The sequence below is a fragment of the Phoca vitulina genome, unplaced genomic scaffold (genome assembly GCF_004348235.1).
Source record: "Phoca vitulina isolate PV1807 unplaced genomic scaffold, GSC_HSeal_1.0 scaffold2, whole genome shotgun sequence".
NCBI classification, from domain to species: domain Eukaryota; kingdom Metazoa; phylum Chordata; class Mammalia; order Carnivora; family Phocidae; genus Phoca; species Phoca vitulina.
In genome coordinates, this window is record NW_022589705.1 from 11,143,140 (window position 1) to 11,166,894 (window position 23,755).

The following is a 23,755-nucleotide window of genomic DNA, read 5'->3' on the forward strand; positions in this document are numbered from 1 at the left end:
TATACAGAACCATCCAGAAGATAGATGACAGGTGTTGTGAGGGGGAGCTGGGTAACGTTTATTGGTTGCTTACTATCTCCCAGGTACTGAACTACATGTTTTGTATTCATGACTTCTTTTCTTTCCCATTTAATGGATGATGAAACTGAGGCTAGGTGGATGCCTTGCCTGATGTCCCACAGCCAGCAAGTGGCAGGGCTGAGATTCAAACCCAGGTCTGCCTAACTCCAGAGCCGTCAGAGAAAGTCAGCAGACTCTGCTGGTCTTCAGAACCCAAGAGTCCATCCAGTCTAGCCCACCTGTTTTTCTGGAAGTGCCCACTTTTAGATGCTGCATGTAACTGGTAACTGGGAAGAAGGAAGGCCAGAGCACCTCAGAGACAATCAATCTAGTCTTGTGATTTCATTTTCTAAATATCTTTCAACTTGGTCCAACCCTGCCCCGGGCTCTCCCTCTTCCTTGCACCCCCCACCGCCCAGCTCTGAAGCAGCCCCTAGCTTGCCTCCCTGTATCCAGTCCTGCCGCCTGCAATCCCTCCTCCACACTGCGGCTGCAGAGGTCCTCCAGAACAAAAATCTGACCATGCCACTTCCCTGCTGCCCTCAGAACAGGGACAAATCCTCACCCACTCTCTAGACTCCAGCACGCCAGCATTTCTTCCTTTGTTTGTTTATTTATTTATTTATGTATTGGAGGAGGAGTGGCAGAGGGAGAGGGAGAGAGAGTAACTTAAGCAGTCTCCACAGCTAGCGCAGAGCCCCACATGGAGCTCGATCTCAGGACCCTGAGATCATGACCTGAGCCGAAAGCAAGAGTCAGACGCTTAACCGACTGAGCCACTCAGGAGCCCCTCCCTCTCTCTTTTAATTCCTACTCGTGTCTTAGAATAAATGTCACCTCATTTGAGAAGTCCTCCTTGACTCTACCGACCTCTGCTATGTGCACCCTGAGCTCTCACCGATTCTCTGCTCATAGCCACAGCTTTTTTTTACTTCAATTATACATACTATGAAAGATTAAAGACCACCACTGTGCTTAAGAAATACAATACAGAGGGGGCGCCTGGGGGGAGGCAGGGAGCCTGCTTCTCCCTCTCCCTCCGCTCCTCCCTCTGCTCCTCTCCCCCTGCTTGTGCTCTCTCTGTCAAATAAATAAATAAAATCTTTGAAAAAAAAAGAGAAAGAAATACAATACAGCAGAAGCCTTGGTGTACACCCGGTGAATCTCAAGCCCTTGACTACCACCTGCTCCTTTCAGCCAAGTAACCACTTTCTGGAATATGGTGCTTATCATCTCCACGTGGTTCTTTACCCTTTACTAATTATACAGCTATTTCTAAACAATATGTTCTATGATCGTGCTTTTGCATGTTTTTAAACCCCATGTAAATGGCATCATACTTATGTGTTCTGAAACTTGCTCTTTTTGTTTGTTTCAATATAATGATTGTGGGATTCATCCATATCCGCACGTGAAGCTCTTTCTTCATTTTTGCTACTATCTAATTTTGCCTACCATATTTATTTACCTATTACTCACTGATCGACTTTTAGATTGTTTCCATTTTTTTTTGCTATTGTACACACTCCTGTTCGAAACATTCTTGTTCCTCTCCTTGTATGCATGTCTGAGGGGGATGCTGGGTTAGAGGGCATGTGAACCTCCAACTTTACCAGCTCCTGCCACACTGTTCTCCAAAGTGGTTCCTACCGATATACGCCCACTGGCAGGTGAGAGAGTTCCTGTTGCTCCACATGCTCCCAAATTTGGAATAGTCAGACTGTAAAGTTTTTGCCAATGTGATATGGTAGGAGAGAGCAGCTCCTCGGGCTTTAAATCTTATTTTCCTGATTATTAGTGAGGTTCAGCATCTTTTCTTTAGTTTATTTGCAATCCGGCTTCCTCCTCCGATCATATTCTAATCCCTCTTTAATTTATTTAATTCTTCTTATTGTCTGTCCTCCTGGCTGGCTGACAGACTCTGTGAGCCCAGGCAATTATTAACAATGGCCAGTGAAGGGGACCTCCAGTTAGTCCACTGGTTTCCCCCTGCGTGTGTTAGAATGATAACATGTACTTCAGTTCTTCAATAGTGTTATTCTCAAATGGAAGCATATCCAAAATGCCTAAACCGAGCTCATCCCAGACACCCCAACTAACCTAATGGTATTGGTTTCTCCTGTTAAGAGACAACACTTAATGCTGATGTGCTTCATGGCATTATCTATAAATAACTCCCAAAGTGAGATGAATAATCAAAAGGATGCCATAAGTGGGCTACATTTGCACAAGGCATCATGATTCTGGGTTTTGTCAGAGCTGTCTCCGGTGAAGATCATTTCACATTCAATAATAACAACATGTGTTGATTGATTTCTAGCCAGGCATTGCTCCAAATTCTTCACACGGATCATTTCATTTAATCCTTACCACAACCTATAAGAAGAATACCGTGTTTATCACTTTTTTTTTTTTTAGGATGAAGAAATTGAGGCACCGAAGTGATTAGGACACTTAACTAATCACACAACTAATCACATAGTAATTAGTCTGATAAGTGCCATAAAGAGAAACATAAGATGGTGCAAGAGTGTGTATGTAATGGGAATCTATGGGGCCAGGGCCGGCATCTCCCCGGAAGTGACATTTAGGCAGAGAGCTGAGGGTGAAGCCGGAGTTGGCCAGAAGAGAAGGCTGGGTACCAGAGGCAGAACAGGCAGGAGGCGGGCTCCGGTCAGGTTGGAGGCAGGGGGCATGGATTCAGGTAAACACACAGTTGAGCAAGAAAGCCAGGCCCTCGGTACCTTGGTACTAGCCCCACTCCCGCCTTTCTGAGGGCAGTGGGGAAATCACAAAGCCTCTCTAGGTGCCCATGCCCTCTCTGTTTCTACAGAGGAGAAACATCTTTTTCCCCCCACTCCCGGGGATGTCTCAGGCTGCCTTAAGATCCAGGCCCTGAAGCCCTCTGTGCTATGGAAACACAGTTGTTATTAACCGGCCCACATCCTGTCTTGCTGAGTGGTAATGATTTCTGGACTCTCAGGGAGGTCCCCAGAGAGAGAGAAACCCTTTCTTCGTGTGGGTAAGAATTGACTGAGTGAGCCAGGCCTGCACCTTGTTTGAGGTCAATCACATTCTCTATTAGGAAGCAAATGGGTCCCCTTTCAGCTTTAATCCTCTCTGGCTTTATATCTGCTGACAACCTGGTCATGCCAATGATTTTGACACATAATATTAAACTCTAAAGTGACTTTAAAATTGGACCATACAATGCCTGCTGCCTGTCTCTGATAATGGTGCTTCCTTTTTTTTCTTCTCAATAATGGTACTTCTATTTAAGTGTAGGAATGGGAGACATTGGTCCCAGTTTTAGAACTCCAAGTGTAATACAAGTGTAAACAATTATTAACTTCTTTTTATCCTTTTGATTGCTTGGGTATAAGAGCAACTTTCATATACTTTTCTCACATCTTCTTCTTTTTTTTTTTTTTAAAGGGGGAGGGGCAGAGGGAGAGAGAGGATCTTAAGCAGGCTCCATGCTGAGCTCAGAGCCCGACGTGGGGCTCCGTCTCACAACCCTGAGATCGTGACCTGAGCTGAAATCAAGAGTCAGATGCTTAATACTGAGGCACCCAGGTGGCCCTTCTCTCATCTTCTTTGTCAATATTTAACAAGGAGCAGTGGGTGACTGTCTTTTCCATCTGTGCATCCCTTCACAATTCCTCCGTAAGAACCCAGCATTGCCTTGCGTACGCTACATGTTATTTGAGAGTGTCTGCACAGGGCAGTAGAAAGCTTGGGACTGGGTCTGAATTCCAGTATCACTGGTTCTAAGCTGGGTAAAAAAGGACAAGTCACTTAACCTCTCTGAGCCTCCAGTTCCTCATTTGTGTAAAGGGAACAATAATACCAACTGCAGAGGGTTCTTGAGAGGACTATAGAAAGTAATATAGGGAAAGCATCCAGAACAGTGCCTGACACATAAAAGGCGCATCTTTTAATTTCTGTCCCCGGAATTAAAAATCCAAAGATATGATAAGGATAGCTCACCAGTTCCCACAGAACCTGGGGCTGAGCTTTTCAAGTACTGAAAAGATCGCTTTCTGAGCTGGAAAATTTTCAGGTCCCCGGGGTTTCAAGGGGTTTGGACCGCCACTGACCAAAGCTCTGGTCCTAGACTATCCCCCCCAACCCTATAAACTCCGGTTGGGCTGATCAGTTTTAGAAGTTAGCACCAAAGCCAGGAAGATCCCTAACGCTTTGCACATTGTGTTGAAATCAAGTTGAGGAAGTTTATCGCCGATCCAAAATCCCATGGTGGAAATCCAACTAGGTTTTGTTTTAAGTGAACCGGGCCATTTAACCCTTGTCCACCTTATCCACCTATTATCCTCTTACAAGCGCCTGTCAGTCACCGGTAAGTTTGGACCAGTAAGAGTGGGCTGAGGTGGGCGTCATGTCCAACAGTCCTGTGGGAAGCTGCTCCAGCCTCCCCTTGGCTGCTTGGCTCCCTTGTTTCCATCCTCCCCAGAGCAGCACAGGGGAGGGGAGGGGGAGAGGCACTCACGCAGTGCAGTTCTCCATGGACTCAGTGGTGCTGTCCTCCAGCTCCATGTTGGTTGAGAGGCTGGCAAAGCCATGGGGCAGCTCATCCCACTCGTCGAACCGGATGCCCGTGCCGAGGGAGTAGCGTCCCTCGGCGCACGGCTTACAGGACTGGTCCTTCATGTCCAGAAACTCCCCAGCTTTGCAGGAGAAGGCTGGAACACAGAGCGGGGATAAGGGCAGGGTGGTGAGGCTGCTGCCACTCCAGAGGAAGTGGGCGGCTTGTGGGCACCCTAAAAGGGGAAACAGAGGATCGAGATCTAGGAGTTTGCCCCGTGGAGATTTAGAACCACGGCACATCTTGTATGATTCCATGTATATGGAATGTCCAAAATGGGCAAATCCACAGAGACAGAAAGCAGATTTGTGGTGCCAGGGACTTGGGTGGGGGAGCATGGGGAGAGACTGCTCGTGGATGTGATATTTCTTTTGGGGGTGATGAAAATATTGTGAAGCTAGATAGTGGTGGTACAACTGTGATTATTCAAAAAAAACACTGGACTTTACACTTGCAAGGGGTGAATTTTATGACATACAAATTATATCTCAATAAAGCTGTTATTAAAAAAAAAAAGATTCAGGGCTGTGGGAACTCTGCCTTGCTGAGGGACTTTGGGCTTGTCCCTGACAGTTCCTAAGGGAAAGCCTTGGCCATTCTGAGAGCTCTCCAGTGGAGGAGACCATGGCCTCTCATGCTGACCCCTCTGAATGGTGCCCAGCCCTTCAGCCACGAATTTCCTGCCTTGAGTCTCTGGCCTCTGTCTCCTTTCTGGTTCCACTGCCACCATGATGGTCGGGATTCTCATGCCTATTAGCTCAACCACTGCAGGGTCCCCCTAACTAGTTCCCTGTTTCCGGTTTTTTGCTCATTCTGTGGTCTGAGGTCTCTTTCTAAAACACTGATACGTACTATTATGCACTCCCCTTTGGTTATAGAATTAAGCTCTCAGCCAAGCATTCAAAGCCTTCCATAATTTTCCCTCAACCTAACTTTCCAGCTTGATCTCCCCCTACAGGCTTTTCTCCGCCGCAGCCCTCTCCGTCACCTTCCCTGTGTTGCCCCTGCCCCAGACCACATGTTCTTCCCTGAATATGTCTGGGGTTTTTCCACCTGCAAACTTTTTGCCCAAGTTCTTCCTGATCCCTAAGCATCCGTAACTCCCATTCTTCTGCATCTCATATTAACACATCGTATTGATGTGTGCCTCCCTCTAGGCTCTGGGCTCCTCCAGGGACAGTGGCTTAGTGACTGGCACAGACATGGCGGGGGCTCCATAAAGGTTTGCTGAAGAAATGAATGGATGCATGAATGTCTGCTTCTGCCAGCAGACAGCAGGTGTCTGAAGGCAGAGACTGTGCCTTATGTCTCTTTGTGGGTCACAGGGCATGCACACAGGAGGAGCTCAACTGAGTTGGCCGAGTTACCTGAAGATGGCTCCTTGGTTAGCATTAGTCACACCTTGGTCCTGCTCAGATCTTAGCAGTATCAGCTCATTAATTTAACAGGCATTTATTTGCTCTCTGACTGAACCAGGCACTAGGCAAGCTTTTTTTTTTTTTTTTTTAGAATGTAAATGTCCCCCATCTCCTTTCCAAATCTTCAAGTATTCTTTGACTCTAGTCCCTAGTGTTACCCCTTTGCATTTCTAGAAAGAACAGCGGAGGGGAAGTAGCTGCCAGCTGTGGAAAAGTTGGGACGACAGAGTCACAGAGGTGGGGGTGGGGCTGCAGACAGGTCACAGTCTTCCCAACTGCACGGCAGCTCCGCCACTGGGGAAGATTCTCATCCCCTGAGGCGATGCCCAGTGCAGTTTAAAGATCTGTCTCTGCAGAAATTCATCTTCTCTGGTTTCCTTTTCAAGAACAAAAGCAAATCACAGTCTTTCCTAATGACTGATTGTGGCTGGGGAGTGTAGATTGGAGAGATCTGCACAGGCACAAAAGCAAATGGATGCAAACTGGGAAAAAAAGAAAGATCTGAGTGGCACACAGCTGGAGTTGCTCATCCTTTATCCCCTGATGAGATTTCAATTAAAAGAAAAATGAAAATAAAAGCAAATTTAGATACCCAGTTTGCAGCCATGAAATAACATTCCCGCGCCAAAGCTCAAAGGGGTGGAGGGCTAACTGAGGGAAAGATCTGATTCCTTAAGCCAGCGGCACCGTCAGGGAGGGCTTATGTCCGATGGCAGGAGGCTTGGGGCAGAGGCCAAGGGCGAGAGGCAGGACCGCTTACAGCACTCGGTGCCCTTGACAGGGTCGGGGAGGCTAGTGCACAGGCCCGGGGTGTGCGGCACAGCGACCCTCCACCTGGATCCCGTGCTATCACACGCGGTGTACTCGTAGTGGTACTCCGACTGCAGGGGAGACAAAAGTGGGCAAGATGTGGGTTAGTGGTGACCAGACATTAATAGTTTTCCACCCGCTGCCCACCCAGCATGACGGCTACCGACACTCGCCAACGTAGTACCACGCCAGCCACGCCCCGCCCCCATACCCTCCTCCTCCCAGGCAGGGAGCAAGGATCATGGTGCCCAAATGCTCGTTAGGAAGCCTACAGGAGCTACAATGACTTGGATCCTTCCTCTCCACCCGGCCATGGTCTAGTCCTTAGAAATCTTTTCTGTGTGTTGACTCTCTTGGCTGTTGTGTATAAGGAATGACCTGATAGGCCAGAGTAAGGTGAGAAGGTAACTACAGAGCGAGTTAGAAACAGGTGCAGTTTTTCTTGTCCTACAGTAGAATTATGAGCAAGTTCTGGTCCATGAAAAACGTGCAAAGGATTGTCACAGAAGCTGTATTTCCCTGTTCTTCATACTCCCTTCTGCGCAGAAAGACTCCAAATTCCCACCTTGCATTTTATGAAAACATCATTATTTCCACCCAGGCAGCTCTCATCATCTGAACCTGTTCATGCCTAATTTCTCTGTGCAGTGGGAAACTCACAGTTCAGTCTCTTTCCTGAACCAAGAATAACCTAAACAACAGCCACTAAACCGCCAAATCAAGCGTTACATAGAATAATAGTAACAACAAAAATAATAAAAAGCACTGTGTGGCAGGAAAAAAGACCACAATAGATGCATCCCATACCCTTAAACATTTCTTCCTCTTTTAAATCTTGTAATAAGTGACAGACCACAGGATTAATGTAATTTGGGCTCTGACAAGTATTTTATAAGCCGCCTTTACCTAAATCTATATTCAAGTGCCGAAGTACTTGGTACTATAGTATCCATAAGAAAAATAGATTTAATGTCCCCCTTCAACCCACCTAAAAGCATGATTGCATACCATGTGTAAACGCAAGGAGCAGAGACCAAAAATGAGACCATTTTTGAAGTTTGCTAATCTAAGAATGCATCAGAACCAAAAGGAGAAAACTTTACCTTTTGGAAGAGGTAAACACACTGCATTTCATCTGTTCTAAGGTGCATATTTCTTTCACATTTTAACATCTGTGAAATCACAACTGACACAATGAGAAAGCACTGTGTCATATTTTAACTGATAAAGCTTTTCCTCTCTTTGCAGTGCGTAAAAAATGGTGGGTCTTAGGGACACCTGAGTGGCTCAGTCGTTAAGCGTCTGCCTTCAGCTCAGGTCATGATCCCAGGGTCCTGGGATCGAGCCCCGCATCGGGCTTCCTGCTCAGCGGGAAGCCTGCTTCTCCCTCTCCCGCTCCCCCTGCTTGTGTTCCCTCTCTCGCTGTGTCTCTCTCTCTGTCAAATAAATAAATAAAATATTAAAAAAAAAAAATGGTGGGTCTTAGAAGCAATGGCACCTCAGATTTGTGGAAAATAAGGTGAACGTGTCGTTTCTCGAGCTGTAGTCTCAGAAACTTAAGATGGTAAGAGAACGATTTTATTTCCCTCTATTATAAATATTTACCAGATATATATTTTATGCCCAATCATTAGAGTTACTAAGTGTTGTGTCCAGTAGGGTTCAAGATAGCAACACACAAACTCAGCATTTTCATCCACAGGGAGAAGATGCAAAGAAGGGGAAAATTGGGGGAACTGTGAGCCTAACTTTTGATGAGAATCTTTGGACTTAGATGTCAGTGTCCTCTAGAAAAGAAAGAATAGCAGGATGGCAATCCTTTGTGCCCTTGGGCTACTGTCTCTCTGGGTCTATTTTTCCCCATAATTCCAGTCTTTTCCTTATCTCAGAGGACTCTGAGATGAATAGGGCAACTACACATATAGCAGTTCCAGGTCTTGAAATGATACTCCCCAAAGGGTTTTCCTGCACAAATGAGGGTTAAGGGCGCCTGGGTGGCTCAGTTGGTTAAGTGACTGCCTTCGGCTCAGATCCTGGAGTGCTGGGATGGAGTCCCGCATCGGGCTCCCTGCTCAGCAGGGAGACTGCTTCTCCCTCTGTCCATCCCCCTTCTCATGCTCTCTCTCTCATTCTCTCTCTCTCAAATAAATAAAATCCTTAAAAAAAAAAAAGAAGAATGAGGGTTAAAATCCACAGTGTGGGGCGCCTGGGTGGCTCAGTCGTTAAGCGTCTGCCTTTGGCTCAGGTCATGATCCTGGGGTCCTGGGATCGAGCCCCGCATCGGGCTCCCTGCTCCGCAGGAAGCCTGCTTCTCCCTCTCCTGCTCCCCGGCTTGTGTTCCCTCTCTCACTGTGTCTCTGTCAAATAAATAAATAAAATCTTTAAAAAAAAAAAAAAAAAATCCACAGTGTGTAAATTAAATGCAGAATTGAGTGAACCAGGCAGAAGGGATTCGATGTTCTGCCTGTGAACATAATTATGCTGGTCATCCACATAGTGATTTCACAGTTCCCAAACACGGTCTCATTTGATCTTCAAATTCCCCATAAGGCAAGCAGAGCAGTAGTTTTCCCTCGTTGTACAGGTGAGAAAACACTTTCAAGGAGGTGAAATGGCCTGTCCGAGTTCACACAGCAGGTAAGTCACTGAGCTGGAACCCGGGCCTTCCCACCCGAAATCCGCCACCTTCATACGTCCGAACACAAGCTCCCATTGGGCCAAATTTAACAGCCAAATCTAAAAATTAAATAAGACAGTGTTGGTTGTCTGCCAGGAGGCAGACTCACTTCTGAGGTCTGAGAATTGGTGTTAAAATACCTAATCTGTTTGGGCAGATCATTCCAGTTCACTCGGACTGCATTTGGCTTTTTGGAGACACACAGGCCAAGTCCGTTTCTTTTCGCCGCCTTTCATTTGGTGTCCCCTGGGTCCCACTTGGGTAGGAGGTTTGCTGGGAAAATGGTTGATTCCTAGCCTTAGAAAATTCCCCTTTCAATATGTGTTAATTTACTTCATGTCACTTGGGGATATTTCCACCCTCCAAGGTGGTTGGGTCTGCTGCAGCTGTTTCAAATCTGAGCTACACTTGGAGAATTTCACCATTCAAGACATAAGCTTAGACAGACAGTTAAATCAGGGACATTAACTGGCAGCACGCCTCGACTATAACCAGCGTTCTACGAATAAATCAAGTACCCAATGATCTATCTTTGAAAGTGTACAGTCTGCCTAACATACAGATTGACAAAGGAGACACACCAATGTATTTGGTATGTATGTCCAGCACACAGTTCCTTGCTTTCCATGCACAGTGATATGACATATATCCAAATCACAATTTTATTTTTTTTAAGATTTATGTTTATTTATTTGAGGGGGGAGGGGCAGAAGGAGAGAGAAGTGTATTTCACTACGATTTTTAAAATTAAAAAAAAAATTATGCTACAGGAACCTGCCCAATCTCTGACTTATCCTCCTACTAAGTACACCCCAGAGAGTAGAAGCCTATGATCTGGTAGTCTACATTTAAGAAATATCCCCCAGAGAAAAGTATATCTATTGGCCAAATTAAAAAGACACCAAGAGGGAGGAGTGGAGGAAGGAGTGGAAGACAACAGATAGAGCGGACATCATGACAGTCTCTACTAGATATGCCCATCCCTGGCGGTCCCCTGGTGCTTTTGTGCTTGCTACCGACAGCTCTTGAAAGCATCGTGCTGCAGTTGTGCAAAATCAACATGAAGTGCCGAAAAATATTGGGTTTTTTTGTTTTTTTATTTAAAGATCTAATTTATTTATTTGACAGAGAGAGAGACACAGCGAGAGAGGGAACACAAGCTGGGGGGCGGGGGGGAGAGGGAGAAGCAGGCTTCCCACGGAGCAGGGAGCCCAACGTGGGGCTCGATCCCAGGACCCTGGGATCATGACCTGAGCCGAAGGCAGACGCTCAATGACTGAGCCACCCAGGTGCCCCCGGAAAATATTGTTTTTCAAACATTCTGCTCTTTTGGAATTAAAATGTTTAAAGTCTGGAAACACTGTTAACTTGGAACATGTCGGGTCTCCCACATTCTAGGAAAATGGTGTTCACTCATTCCTCATTCGACAAGAGGTTCCTGAGGGCCTCTTCTGTGCTAAGTTCTGGGGAAGCAGTGGTGTCTGAGACGGTCGCCGCTCTCACGGAGTGCAGATGCGTATGTGGTGGGGAGTCTGCTGGCAGGTATAGGGCAGGGAGGAGACAGATCATAAACATGTATGTAAGTAGGCAAATTTCTGGTCTTCTGCCATCCTCTATAATTAATTATCCTTGCACATTCTTGCTTGCCCCCACTTTCTCCAGAGAAGGTTTTGATATCTGTTATGGACTGCATATTTGTGTCCCCCTCCCCCAAATTCATATGGTGAAGCCCTGATATGATAGTATTTGGAGGTGAGGCCTTTGGGAGGTAATTAGGACATGAGGCTGGAGCCCCCATGAAGGGATCAGTATCCTTATACGAGGAACAGAGTCTCATATAAGAGAGGACACAGTGAGAAGGTTATCTGCAAACCAGACAGAGTGCTCTCCCCTGACACTGGATCTGCCTACACCTGATCACCTTGATCTTGGACTTCCTAGCCTCCAGAACCATGAGTAAGAAATGCTTGCCCTTGAAGCTACCCAGGCTACAGTATTCTGTTAGAGCAGCCCAAATGGACTGAGGCCATGTCTGAAGACTCTGGCAAAGGCTATAACACGTCTCTGATCCCAACTTGACAATAACCATGGAACCACACTGTTTCTTTTTCAACTCATGGTGGTTTGAAAGCCATGACAAGGCCAGATATTAACCTCACTCCTTCGAAGTAATCTTTGTGACAGCAGGGCCCATTAGACAGAGAGGGTCGGGCAAGACTGTCATAGGGAGAGGCACTGGGTGATCGGGTGGCTGTGAGGTCCATTGTTTCTCCGACCTTCTTCCTGCCAGGGCATTTCCCCAGTCCGGTTGGCCACATGTTCTCAGTTTACTGAGAAGGTTGAACTTAGACCATTTCTACGATTCCTTCTGCTTCTGATATCTTATTCTTCTATGGCCGGATCCTGCACGGTAATCTGTTCTCTCTTCCACCGTTGCCCCCTGCTTCCTTCAAAATGGCACTGCTCAGTTTTTAAAATAATTATCAAAGTAATCCATGTTCATTGCAGAAAAGATGAAAATACAGACTACAATTAAAATGGCAGTAAACATCGACTGCAAGCCCAGCAAGCAGAGATCACTACTTCAAACATACGATTGCATTTCTTTAGAGTCCTTTTCTATACGCGCACATGCATTTCTGAAAACAAAATGAAGATCATACAGTTTGGAGTTCTGTACTCTGACTTTTTTTTTTTTTTTTTTACAATTTTGGTCACAAGCACTTTCCCGTGTCTTTAATGGCTGGACCGTAGTTCCTTTAACACTGAGTTTTGTCCAACTTTTTCCTTATTTTAAATAACACTACTATGAAGCCTTCTGTGTATCTCTCATTATTTGATTTGGATACATTCCCAGAAGTGGAATTTACTAGGGTAAAGAGTATGAGTTTCTTTAAGGTTCTTGATCAGGGAGGGAGATTTGTAAGCGAAAACAGACATCTCCAAGTCCTTTTTTTTTTTTTTACTTTTTATTGTCAAAAATGTCAAATACTTACTTTTTAAAAACAGAATATAATGACCCCCATCCCCCAGTTTCAATACTTAATTCCTGCCATTCTTGTTCATCTACCTGTGCCCACTCCCCATTTACTTTCACCTAGTCCTCCCTTCTGGAAGTTGTTATTTTTTATTTTTATTTTTATTTTTTATTTTTACATTGGAATGCACAAATCTTCACTCTTCGAATTGGATAAACAGCTACACTTGCGTAAAACATTGACAGGGTGAGGACTCACTGCCAACAGCAACAGGGGGAGAAGGGGATACGTCCCCTGCCACAGGCAGGATAGACAGAGCCAAGCAGGGGCTCTCATACCCTAAATCTGAGTAGCACCAAGTCCCTGTTGCAGAAAGCCACAACCACCAAGGAAGCAGAAGATAAACACGACTTGCATTTGTCTTGTCTGGGACAGGGCTTGCGTCAAGGAACAGGTTCTTAAGTAAACCTGGATTTTGACTATAGGCCTTGGGGTCTGGAGGAGGCCGCCTCCTGCTCTTCCCCCAACTGCAGGCTCATCCCCTACTCTTTGCCATCCCTGAAAAACAGATCCTCCGGAGGGAATGTCAGGATGGGGGCAGAGCAGGCCAGGCAAACACCCTAAGCTTGACACAGTGGGATCAATAGGTATTTGTTGACTCAGTGGCAAATCCTTCTTTGCTTGGAAAGCACCTGACTCAGATGGGAGCAGATCCCATGAAACAATCCTGACTATCAAGGAGACACTAACCTTTGCTGGGCAAGACGGCATACGGAACATGGAAAACCACAGAGAAATATCAGAATTTGAACATCAGTGTCCCAAATGAAATTTTCTCTTAGGCCTAACCTTAACAGGATGAACTCCTGTTCTTTGTTCTTTTTGCTTTGGAGTGCCCTCATTCAAGTTTTGGATGAATGGTCTGGCTGAGGCTCAGGGGCACAGTGACCTCAGTTTCCCATTATGAACACAGGATCTTTCCTATTGTTCCCCAGCCTATCAGACTGGGGAGAGCAGCAGAACTTCTCCCTCTCTCCCTCCCTCCTCCTCACTCTCAAAAGGACTGCTAACTCAGTAGCAGTGTCTCCTGGGCCCTAGGACCTAGACATACCACCTCCAGACCTCAGGTGCCCACGTCTATCTGATCATCACAACTGCCTGGAGGTCGTGTTAAAAATACAGATTCCTGGGCTCCAGCCCCAAGACTCTTTTTTTTTAAAGATTTTATTTATTCATTTGAGACACAGAGATACAGACAGAGAGAGAGCATGAGCAGGCGCAGAGGCAGAGGGAGAGGGAGAAGCAGGCTCCCCACTGAGCCAGGAGCCCAATATGGGGCTCGATTCCAGCACCCTGGGATCATGACCTGAGTCCAAGGCAGATGCTCAACGACTGAGCCACCCAGGCGCCCCCATCCCCAAGATTCTGATTCTGGTCTAGATCTTTTTCCCCTTCTTCTCTCCCTCCTTCAAAACTCACCCTTCTATGCCTTAAGACTTAAGTGTTTGTCCTATTTGGAAGCAAATCAGATAAACAAATGTCCCACAAGACAGAGATCCTTAATCTACAGCCCATGGACCACTTCCCTGATACAACGAGATGCAGAATGGCAGGTATGGGCATTTTCCTGGGCAGAGGGTGTATAGATTTCATCAGATCCTCAAAGGAGTCTGTGATCCACCACCCCTCTCCCCCAGCAGAAAACCATGAAAATCTGTCATAAAATTAGTAATTTAAAAATAGCTTACTATTCGGTGCCTGGGTGGCTCAGTTGGTTAAGCGACTGCCTTCGGCTCAGGTCACGATCCTGGAGTCCCAGGATGGAGTCCCGCATCGGGCTTCCTGCTCAGCGGGGAGTCTGCTTCTCCCTCTGACCCTCCCCCCTCTCATGTGCTCTCTCTCTCTCTCATTCTTTCTCTCAAATAAATAAATAAAATTAAAAAAAAAAATAGCTTACTATTTTGCCCCACAAAGGCTGTTTACTTTTTAACAGGGGGGCTGAAATAATTTAAGTCAAGGATTTTCAAATTATGGTCCAGAGTCTAGGGGTTTAGAAAGCCCTTTTGGAGGCGAGTGGGGATTTCCCAGCTTGAACGAAGCAATGCTGTGTTTTGTTTTGTTTTGTTTTTCTAAAATCTTACATATTCATTCTTCTCAGTGAAGATTTTGTTTTAACCAAATTTTGACACCCCAGACTCTGCTTGAAGGAGCAAATGGCTCAAGGTGGAATTGCAGGCACGGAGGCAGAGTCGAGGATGTCTTTGTGGCCTTCCCTTAATCACGCTCCTAGTCAGGTGTTTCCTGTCCTTGCAAGTGGACACAGCCTCTCCCCCAGAACAGGCACCAGACCCAGCAGCAGCCAAAGCAAACAGACCCCAGGCAGGCTGGGCCCTGCTGGCTGTCCTCAATCTGTGTGCTGTTGCCTAGCAACAAGGATGCCGGGAGCCCTGGGGTTCCCAGTCTGAAGGAGTATGGGGGAGCCCTGGCCTTATGCTGCCCCTTCTTGCAGCATTTTCTATTCCACTCTGGGTTTTCAGCTTCCATTTTGGTCAAAAACAGCAGGGACGGTGCTCGGTCACCCCGGCAGGACCTGCCCTGCTGGTCTGGCCGTGGATACATTGGGCAAAACTGGATACTGAGTCTTTACACCCGGCTCGGGCAGTTTGTGCCACCGTGCCCTGGGCCAGGCACGACTCTGACCCTGCTGTCCAACCTGTCTGGAACCTGAGCTGCCTATGCATTTTGGGCACAGCCTTGGCCTGGGGGCTCCTGGGAGACACTGCCAGGGTAATAGGCACACAGAATTGGTGTGGTGATGACAGGCACCATTAGTGAGCACCGATGAGCACCCCTGCTCCGGGCTCTGGGCTGGTCACTTTACGTGCATCTTCCCTTTTAGCCCCCACCAGTGCCCCTGATATTATCCCTACTGCTGTGACTTCCCTATTTACAATCCAATCCCCTCCACCCCACTGATCCTCAAATCCTGAGTGATTTCTTTTTTCCATACACATAACCACCTTCCAGCACACTTTATAACTTAGTTATTAATTATGTTGATTGTCTATTTCTGCCCCTGCCCTCACTTCAGATCAGATGCAAACTCCCTAAGAAGAGGCAGCTTTGTTTTTGTTCACTGATAACAGCCCAAGTGCCCAGAACAGTGCCTGACACGTAGTAGCTATCATTAAGTATTTGTTGAATGACTGCATGATGAGGAAAAGGTAGACTCTACAGAGGTTCTGGAGCTGTGCAAGGTGCTCTTGATTAGAGCCCAAAGATCCAGACTCTCACCTTGTCCTGTCACCCCAAACTGCACAACCGGGGACCAGTTGTTAAATCTCCCTGTGCCCATAAAACACGGATGACAACTCCCTGCTAAGATGATTTTTAAATTAACTTATTATTATTATTATTTTAAGTAGGCTCCACGCTGGGCCCAAACCCACAACCCTGAGAACAAGACCTGAGCTGAGATCAAAAGTTAGTCGCTCAGCTGACTGAGCCACCCCAAGGCCCCATAATTTATTTTATTTATTTGTCTGTTTATAAGATGATTAAATAGATCCCACCTACCCAAACTGAGTAACATCAAATTCTCGGGACAGTTAGGAGCTTATGCTCAGGAAAGCTCTTAGTAAACTGGCTAACAAAAGAAAAAAGAAAACAAAGCCAGCTACTGCTATGACCCCGCCTGGGGAGAGCTCACGGAGGGGGCGCCCAGGCTCTTCCCTCCTCTTTCTGACAATACGGCCGTGAGGAAGGAGACACTTGTGGCCTAACAGCAATGATGACAACGACAGTTAGAGCCCCCCTTGGTTTCCCCTTGCTGTTTACAGCCTGCCCCGACTCACCCTCTGATCCCAGTCTGCTCATACATATGAAATAACATCTGTCCTTCTCCCACTTTTTCTCCCCCAGCAACCCCTCCCCCCCAAAGCTAATCTCTCCAAGAGAAAGGCTGGTCGCTGACATTTAGACACTTGGTACCTGCAGCCGGCCTGTCAGGTGGAGAGAGCTTTTCCGTATTGCTTGTAAATATCCCTAGGATTGAAATGGCTTTGTCACCAGGAAACAAAATGTCCCTTTATAAATTCCAGTCCGTTTCTGATAGGTGAGAGCTTGGTACACACATCTGTCTACAAGGCAGGGCTTTACGAGATTATATTTCAAAGATGTGCTTTTCTTGGTTTTTTAATGAGATCAAAATGTTCCATTAAATTTTTTCACCTGAGCTTTTAATCATGCATGAAAGAAACCGGGCAACTAGGTACTGACCTATGCAAAACTCTCCAAGGACAGCTTAGTGTTCAGATGTGTTAGCTGTGTATGACGGAGAATTCTGAACCTGGAGGACAGACTTCCAGCCTGGAGGGCCAAGTCAACAAGACCTTCTATGGCACCAATGGAGCAAACATATCTGAATGGCTGCAGCACCACAGTCTCCTAGAAGACTGTTTCTCAAACTGGGGGTTAAGAGTCCTCAAACTCGGGCGCCTGGGTGGCTCAGTCGTTAAGCGTCTGCCTTCGGCTCAGGTCCTGATCCCAGGGTCCTGGGATCGAGTCCCACATCGGGCTCCCTGCTCAGCTGGGAGTCTGCTTCTCCCTCTCCCACTCCCCCTGCTTGTGTTCCTGCTCTCGCTATGTCTCTCTCTGTCAAAAAAATAAATAAAATCTTTAAAAAAAAGAGTCCTCAAACTCTTACCCATCAGCAATCACTCTCCATCTTCCCCTCCCCCAGCCCCTGGCACCCACCAGTCTACTTCGTGTGTGTGTGGCTTTACCTAGTCCTGACATTCCACATAAATGGAATTATACAATAGGTGGCCCTCTGTGGTTTTTGGTGTTTTTTTTTTTAATTTTATCTAAGCAATCTCTATATCCAACGTGGGGCTTGAAGTCATGACCCCAAGATCAAGAGCCTCATGCTCTTTTGACTGAGCCAAACAGGCACCCCTAATAGGCAGCTTTTTGTATCTGGTTTCTCTTAATCAGCATAGTGTTTTCGAGGTTCATCCATGTGATAGCATGTATCAGTACTTAATTCCTTTTTATGGCCCAATAATGTTCCACTGTATGGATATACCACATTTTATTTATCCATTCATCACTGGGACATTTGGGACATTTCCACTTTTTGGCTATTGTGAATAATGCTGCTATGAACATCCATGTACAAGTTTTGGTGTGAACGTGTTTTTAGTTCTCTTGGAAATATACTTAGGAGTGGAATTGCTCAGTCCTATGGTAACTCTATGTTTGACTTCTCGGAAAACTGCCCAACTGCTATTTTCTATTCCCAGCTGCATGAAGGTTTCAATTACTCCACATCCTCGTCAACACTTGCTTGTTATCTGTCTTCACAGCCACACTAGCCGTCCACTTTATCTCTTAAACGTATCCAACACTATCCAACACTACTGCTGGACAGAATCCTCCCTCTCCATTAGGACTGTGTCTAGCTGCGGGCTACGTTCACTTGCTCACAGCAGGAGCTCCCCTCAGCTGATTGTGTTCAGCCGTTCCCAACCCCAGGCTCAGTGACACTGAGCTTGACACCGACTCTGATGGGAGTATTTATACCCTGGAAACCAGCAAACACGATAAACCAGGATTTCCCTTCACCTCTGAAGAGCAAGTTGTTAAACATTGACCAGCACACCGATAACAGTATCCGTAGTGTTCTTGGCTTTGCTCTTTTCTTCCGCTTGTAAATCCATCCTTCTACATTTGTGTTTTCTAGTTCAATTAAAATCCTAGCCTTTCCTAAAGCTCAGTTCAAATCTCTTACACAAAGCTATTTCCAAAGTTTCGATTGCCTTCATGGACTGATGATTCCAGGTTTATACTTTGAGCTCAGCCCTTACCCTGGAGCTCCTGATCCTTATCTTTAACTGCCTAGGAGGGTATTCCTCAGGCACATCAGATCCAACATTTAAAAATAGTTCTCAACTCCTCTCCCACACCGGTGTTCCATACCTAACTGAAAGATAACATCATCCACCTGTGGTGGCAATACTGGTCTTCAGGGTTTATGGAATAATACTTTCTTTTCATTAATTTTATCTGCTAACAATTTATATTAGAATGATAATAATGTTTATATTTTTATAAATGTACATTTTACTTGATGTGTTATAGAAAGTGCATTTGAAATGCTTCAATATTTAGTTTTACTTATTTCTTTAAAATATTTAATAAATTCCAAACACTTGAAAAAAAAATACCAGTCTTGGCATTGTCTTTCTGCTCTGAAATTGAAACTGCTACATTCAGCCTCTGCTCAAGCCAGGAAGTGTGTTTTCTACCTTCACAATATCTCTCGAATCAGTCCCCCTCTCTCCATCCACACTGCTACCAATGAAGTCAAAACACAATTATTCTTGCCTAGAGGAGCCTCCTCACTGGTCTCCCAGGCTTTGCTCCCTTCCTTTCTCCAAGCCACTCTCCAGGCCACAGCCAGAGTGACCCCTCTGAACTGCAGAACAGAATGTACCACTGCTCCACTATTGCCCTCAGGGTCCGCACCAGATTCCCTGCACTTTATTCCCTGGCCCCTGCTTGCTTCTTTCTACCCTCTCTCTCTTTATTCTGACCCTATGCCCTCACCATAGTATTTTGAGATGTTTTCTCGCTTTACCTCAGAGTAATTCAGCTAAAAATATTTACTACAGATAGGGTAAGGAGATATAAATATGATCAAGGCGGTTCTGGCATATATGGGCACCAGTACAGTTTTCATTTTATGGGACAAGAAGGGGAGAATCTGTTCCATGCTTCCCTCCTAGCTTCTGGTGATGGCCAACAATCCTGGGATTTCCTTGGTTTGTGGCAGCATAACCCCAATCTTCACATGGCATTTTCCCTGTGTGTGTGTGTGTGTGTGTGTGTGTGTGTGTGTCTGTGTCTGCATCCAAATTTCCTCTTTATATAAGGACACCAGTCATATAGGAATAAGCCCACCCTCATGACCTCATCTTAACTTGACTACAATCTGCAAAGACCCTATTTCCAAATAAGGTCACATTCAGAGGTGCTGGAGGACATAGGGAGTACTCTAAGGTACATACCTCAAATTTTCTTTTTTTTTAGACTTTTTTTTTTGTTTTTGGGTTTTTGTTTTTGGGGGGTTTTTTGAGAGAGAGAGTGTGAGTGGGGGAAGGGGCAAAGGGAGAGGGAGAGAGAGAATCTTAAGCAGGCTCCACACTCAATGCAGAGCCCCATGCAGAGCTTGTTCTCAGGACCCTGAGACCATGACATGAGCCGAAATCAAGAGTCGGATGCTTAACCGACTAAGCCACCCAGGTGCCCCTTTACCTCAAATTTTCTATCTAGACAAAGAGAACCTATAAAATTTGAGAATGATTTTTTAGACCCCTGCCCTCGCCCCCCCCCAAAAAAAATTAAAAGCAGAATCATGTTACCTCCTATCTATGAGGGAAATGAAGTGAATATTTATTAGGCATCTCTCAGGGTCCTCGACCTTTGCAAGTTTTATCTTGTCAATCTTCACAAACACCCCAAGTCCTTCACATCAAAGACTGGCTCATCCATTGTCATGTCCCTGCCGCCCAACTTAGAACGTGGTACTGCAATACTCATACAACAAATACGTATTACATCAATGAACAAGGGGGTAGATATTATTTACCCCATTTTAAGAATGAAGAAATTAGTTCAGAGATGCTCAGACACATGCCCCGTCATAGGGCTGGTGAGTAAGAGGCAGGTCTGGGACTCAAGGCCAAACCCACCTGTCTTCAAAGCTCTATCCTTTCCATCACATTCAAACCAGTGGTTCTCAAAGTGTGGTCCCAAGACCACCAGGCCCAATAAGTTTGCGTTAGAAGTGCAAATTCTTAGGGCTCTTCACTGACCTGCTGAATTAGAACCTCTAGGGTGGAGCCATCAATCTGGGTTGTAGGAAGCCCTCCCCATGCCGCTGATACCAGCTGCAGTTGGGAGCCCCTGCACTAAACCAGGAAGCTGGCCGGGAGAAGTCGAGAGTGGGTGGGGACTGAGAGATTGGCTTGGTCTTTTTTTTTGGGGGGGGGGTGTCACCTATGTAGTTGCAGGATTTCCAGAAACCTCACCTTCCAATTCCAACCACTGTTACTATTTTTTATGCTGAGAAATTACATTACCTCAGTACTTTTAAAAAGGAGGGAGGAGAGAGAGTGCCTGGAGGTAATTACTTAAATCTGAACCCTTTCTTCCTGTTTCTTTCCTCTGCTGGAAATGATGGGACATCCCTGGGAGAAGCTCTGATAACACACCCCCGAGGACTTTCCACCTGGAAAGGAGAACTGACAGTCCTCTCCGGGATGAGGTGGGCAAGATGCTTTGAAAGTTGCCAGAGGGCTTCGAAGTTGCATGAAGTAAGGATAAAGGTGGAACCGACTAGCTCTGCAGAACTTCATCTACACACTTATGGAGAAAAGACCAGAACAGGAGATGGAGCAAACCGAACAGATCCCGGCTTCTTACCCGGAAACCGAGGAAGCCGTCATAGAGGCCACCTGTGAACGGGACAGGGGGCCAGGACTCAGCAACCCTTTGCAAGGATGACCTGGTTCTTAAAGGAAGTCACTTTTCTTTCTGAGGGTCTTGGTGGCAGACGAGGGTGGCAGCCTGATGATGCCAACCCTGGGAGGTGGAGAAGGCCTGCATGAGGCCCAAACCAGCGTTCCACCGCCAGGCTCTGCCTGAAGGAGGCTGTGAGGCTTTCTAGTGGAAAATCTGCAAATACCTGAAGCTAAAGCAAGAGGAGGGAACGGTGCCGCCGACCCGCCTGCAATGTTTTCCTTTGGGAAACTGTAATATTGTCCATTGTGAGAAAGAGAGGTGGGGCTGGGGGTGGGGGGAAGGGGAGCCGGAAGAAATAACAGGGTCCAAAGCAGAATGCTCAACTTCAAGCCATTTGCCCAGGCTCACTTTTTTGGATGGCTTCTGCTACAAGGTAGAAAATGGAAGCCTTTATGCGGTACTAAAATTGGTATCAGGGTTCCTCTGCCCCCCTTCCACATCCCCCCACCCACGGCCAGGCACCTGACAGTGCCTGGGGTTCTGCCAGCCACTGCATACAGCAATCTGGAAAGGTTCCCCTGGGACGAGCCTGGGGCCCCATCACTGGGAACTCAGTTCACATCAGCACCTCTTGCTTTGCCAAAGCAGAAATGGCCTGGATCCAAGAGTGAAATTGGGCGGAAGAAATTAAAAGCAGGATGCCATTTTCCCTAATTTAAATGGGAAGGCCTGAGATGATCCTCCTGCTTTTTAGCAGTCACAGGAGGAATCAGGACAAATCTCCTACTTCTTTATTTTTATACTCACTGATCAACAAGCCATCTTGCTTTTTCCTCCCACTCCAAGCAGTACCAACCTCAATAATGGTTAACAGATAGTAATTAAACATCATATACCCTGCTATTTCAATTTGAGACCAAAGGAAATTACCCTGGCTTAAAAAGAGGCTATATTCCATTTCTACTTCACACACACACACACACACAAACACACACACACACACACACACACACATGACATATATATATGACAAATAATAATCACTGGTCCCATAGTAGTCTCCACAGATACTGGGAGATAACATCCACAGATACTAGAGTTTCAGTAATTAAATTAATCAGTGAATCTCTCTGCATTGTCTTCCTCTGATGTTCCTAATCTTTTCCATTCTCATGGCCAGCATGCCCATCAGTACATTGTTCTGTTGCATCTGCCTGCTAAATAATCTTCTCATGTGTTTTCTTAATGGGCTCTGAGCACTACATGTCCTATAATGTTTTCATTTTTTACCTTGGCCACCAGGGAGCTCAGGGTCAAGTTTCCAGTTCATTTGCTTATATAGTATTCATATATTCATTTAATTATTCTTTCTGTATTTGTCATTCTAAATTGTATTTTTTCCTGTCATAATTTTCATTTTATATTTGGATTTTACTATTTTGATGGAATATTTCCTGAAAACTGAAGTCCTTATAGGTGGAGGCACTATTAATTACTTAATTAAAATAAGACCATTCACGGTTTGATTGCCTTCCTCTCCTACCTCATTTCTCACTATGTTCTCCTTCCCTCCTTCTCTGCTCCTCACAATACACTGGCCTTCTTTCAGTCCTTTGTACTCACTCAGGGCCTTTGCATGTGCTGATTCCTACTCCCTCATGGCTTATTATTCCTGAACATCCTTCAGACCCCAGCTGGGTTATGGCTACCTTAAGAGTTCCCTGAACTTCCTGCTTAAGTCAAATCCCCTAATATGTGTACCTTCCTTTTGTAGCACTTGTCACAGTTGTAATTTTATTTCTGTGATGATTTCATATATATATGTATATATCCTATTAGACTATAAACAATGCCTGGCACATAATGGGTCTGCGATAAAGTTTGTTGAATGAATGAATAGGTGGATTGAATGAGTGAGTGAATGAGTTCATACATACAGATACTCTGGTTTCTCTGGTTCAACTTTTTTTCTATTCTCCAAAACACCTATCTAAGCATTCACTACCCTCCAGAGAAAACTTTTCCTGTGTATTCATAATCAAGTTCAATCTTTCTCCTTAACACATTCTATAAGGGCCTCCAAGACTTGCCTCAATCCACCTTCCCATTCCCTTTCCTTCCCCTTCCATGAAAGCCACCCTGGACAACCTGAAATTCTCCCATACATAGCCCTGCACATTCCCATCTTCTGGTCTAGAATGTCCCTCCCCAGTGACCTGTCCAGCATCTACTCTACACCGGGAAGTGACTAAGCTTAGGATGCTGCCCTAGGCCCTCAGATACAACCTACCCCTAAAGCCTTCTCTGATTTCTGCAGTTTCCCTCTTATAGTGCAAACCCCAAGCCTTTTGTTTATATTCACTTTTATCTCTTATATAAGTGCATTATATTTATGACACATTCCCTTTCTCACTGGACTATAAACTCCTTCAAGGCAAGCATTGGGCCAATCCATTCCAAATTCCCAGGTGCAAGCACAGTGTCTGGTACACTGTGAGAGGCTACAATGATTATTGTATTAATACATAATAATAATAACAACATGGAGATATAGGAACATCAAATTTAGGAAACTTGTCCAACAGCTGAAGGAATGGATGATTTCATGATATGCTGTGATGTGGTGGTTTTAAAATATGCCCCCATATTCTTGGATGTTCCTCCCTCCAAGAGGAAGAGAGAG

The 23,755-nt window shown here is 45.7% G+C and overlaps 1 protein-coding gene across 3 annotated transcripts in view; it reads right to left on the reverse strand.

Moving 5' to 3' along the window:
- The window catches only part of KIAA1324 (KIAA1324 ortholog), a 65,452-nt gene that overhangs the window by 26,540 nt on the left and 15,157 nt on the right, over positions 1-23,755 (reverse strand). For all 3 annotated transcript variants that reach the window (XM_032422040.1, XM_032422041.1, XM_032422039.1), the window contains 2 exons: positions 6,842-6,962; positions 4,568-4,760 (listed from right to left, as the gene is read on the reverse strand). In XM_032422040.1, the coding sequence (XP_032277931.1) occupies positions 4,568-4,760; positions 6,842-6,962 (314 nt within the window). The remainder of the gene's footprint in view (positions 1-4,567; positions 4,761-6,841; positions 6,963-23,755) is intronic.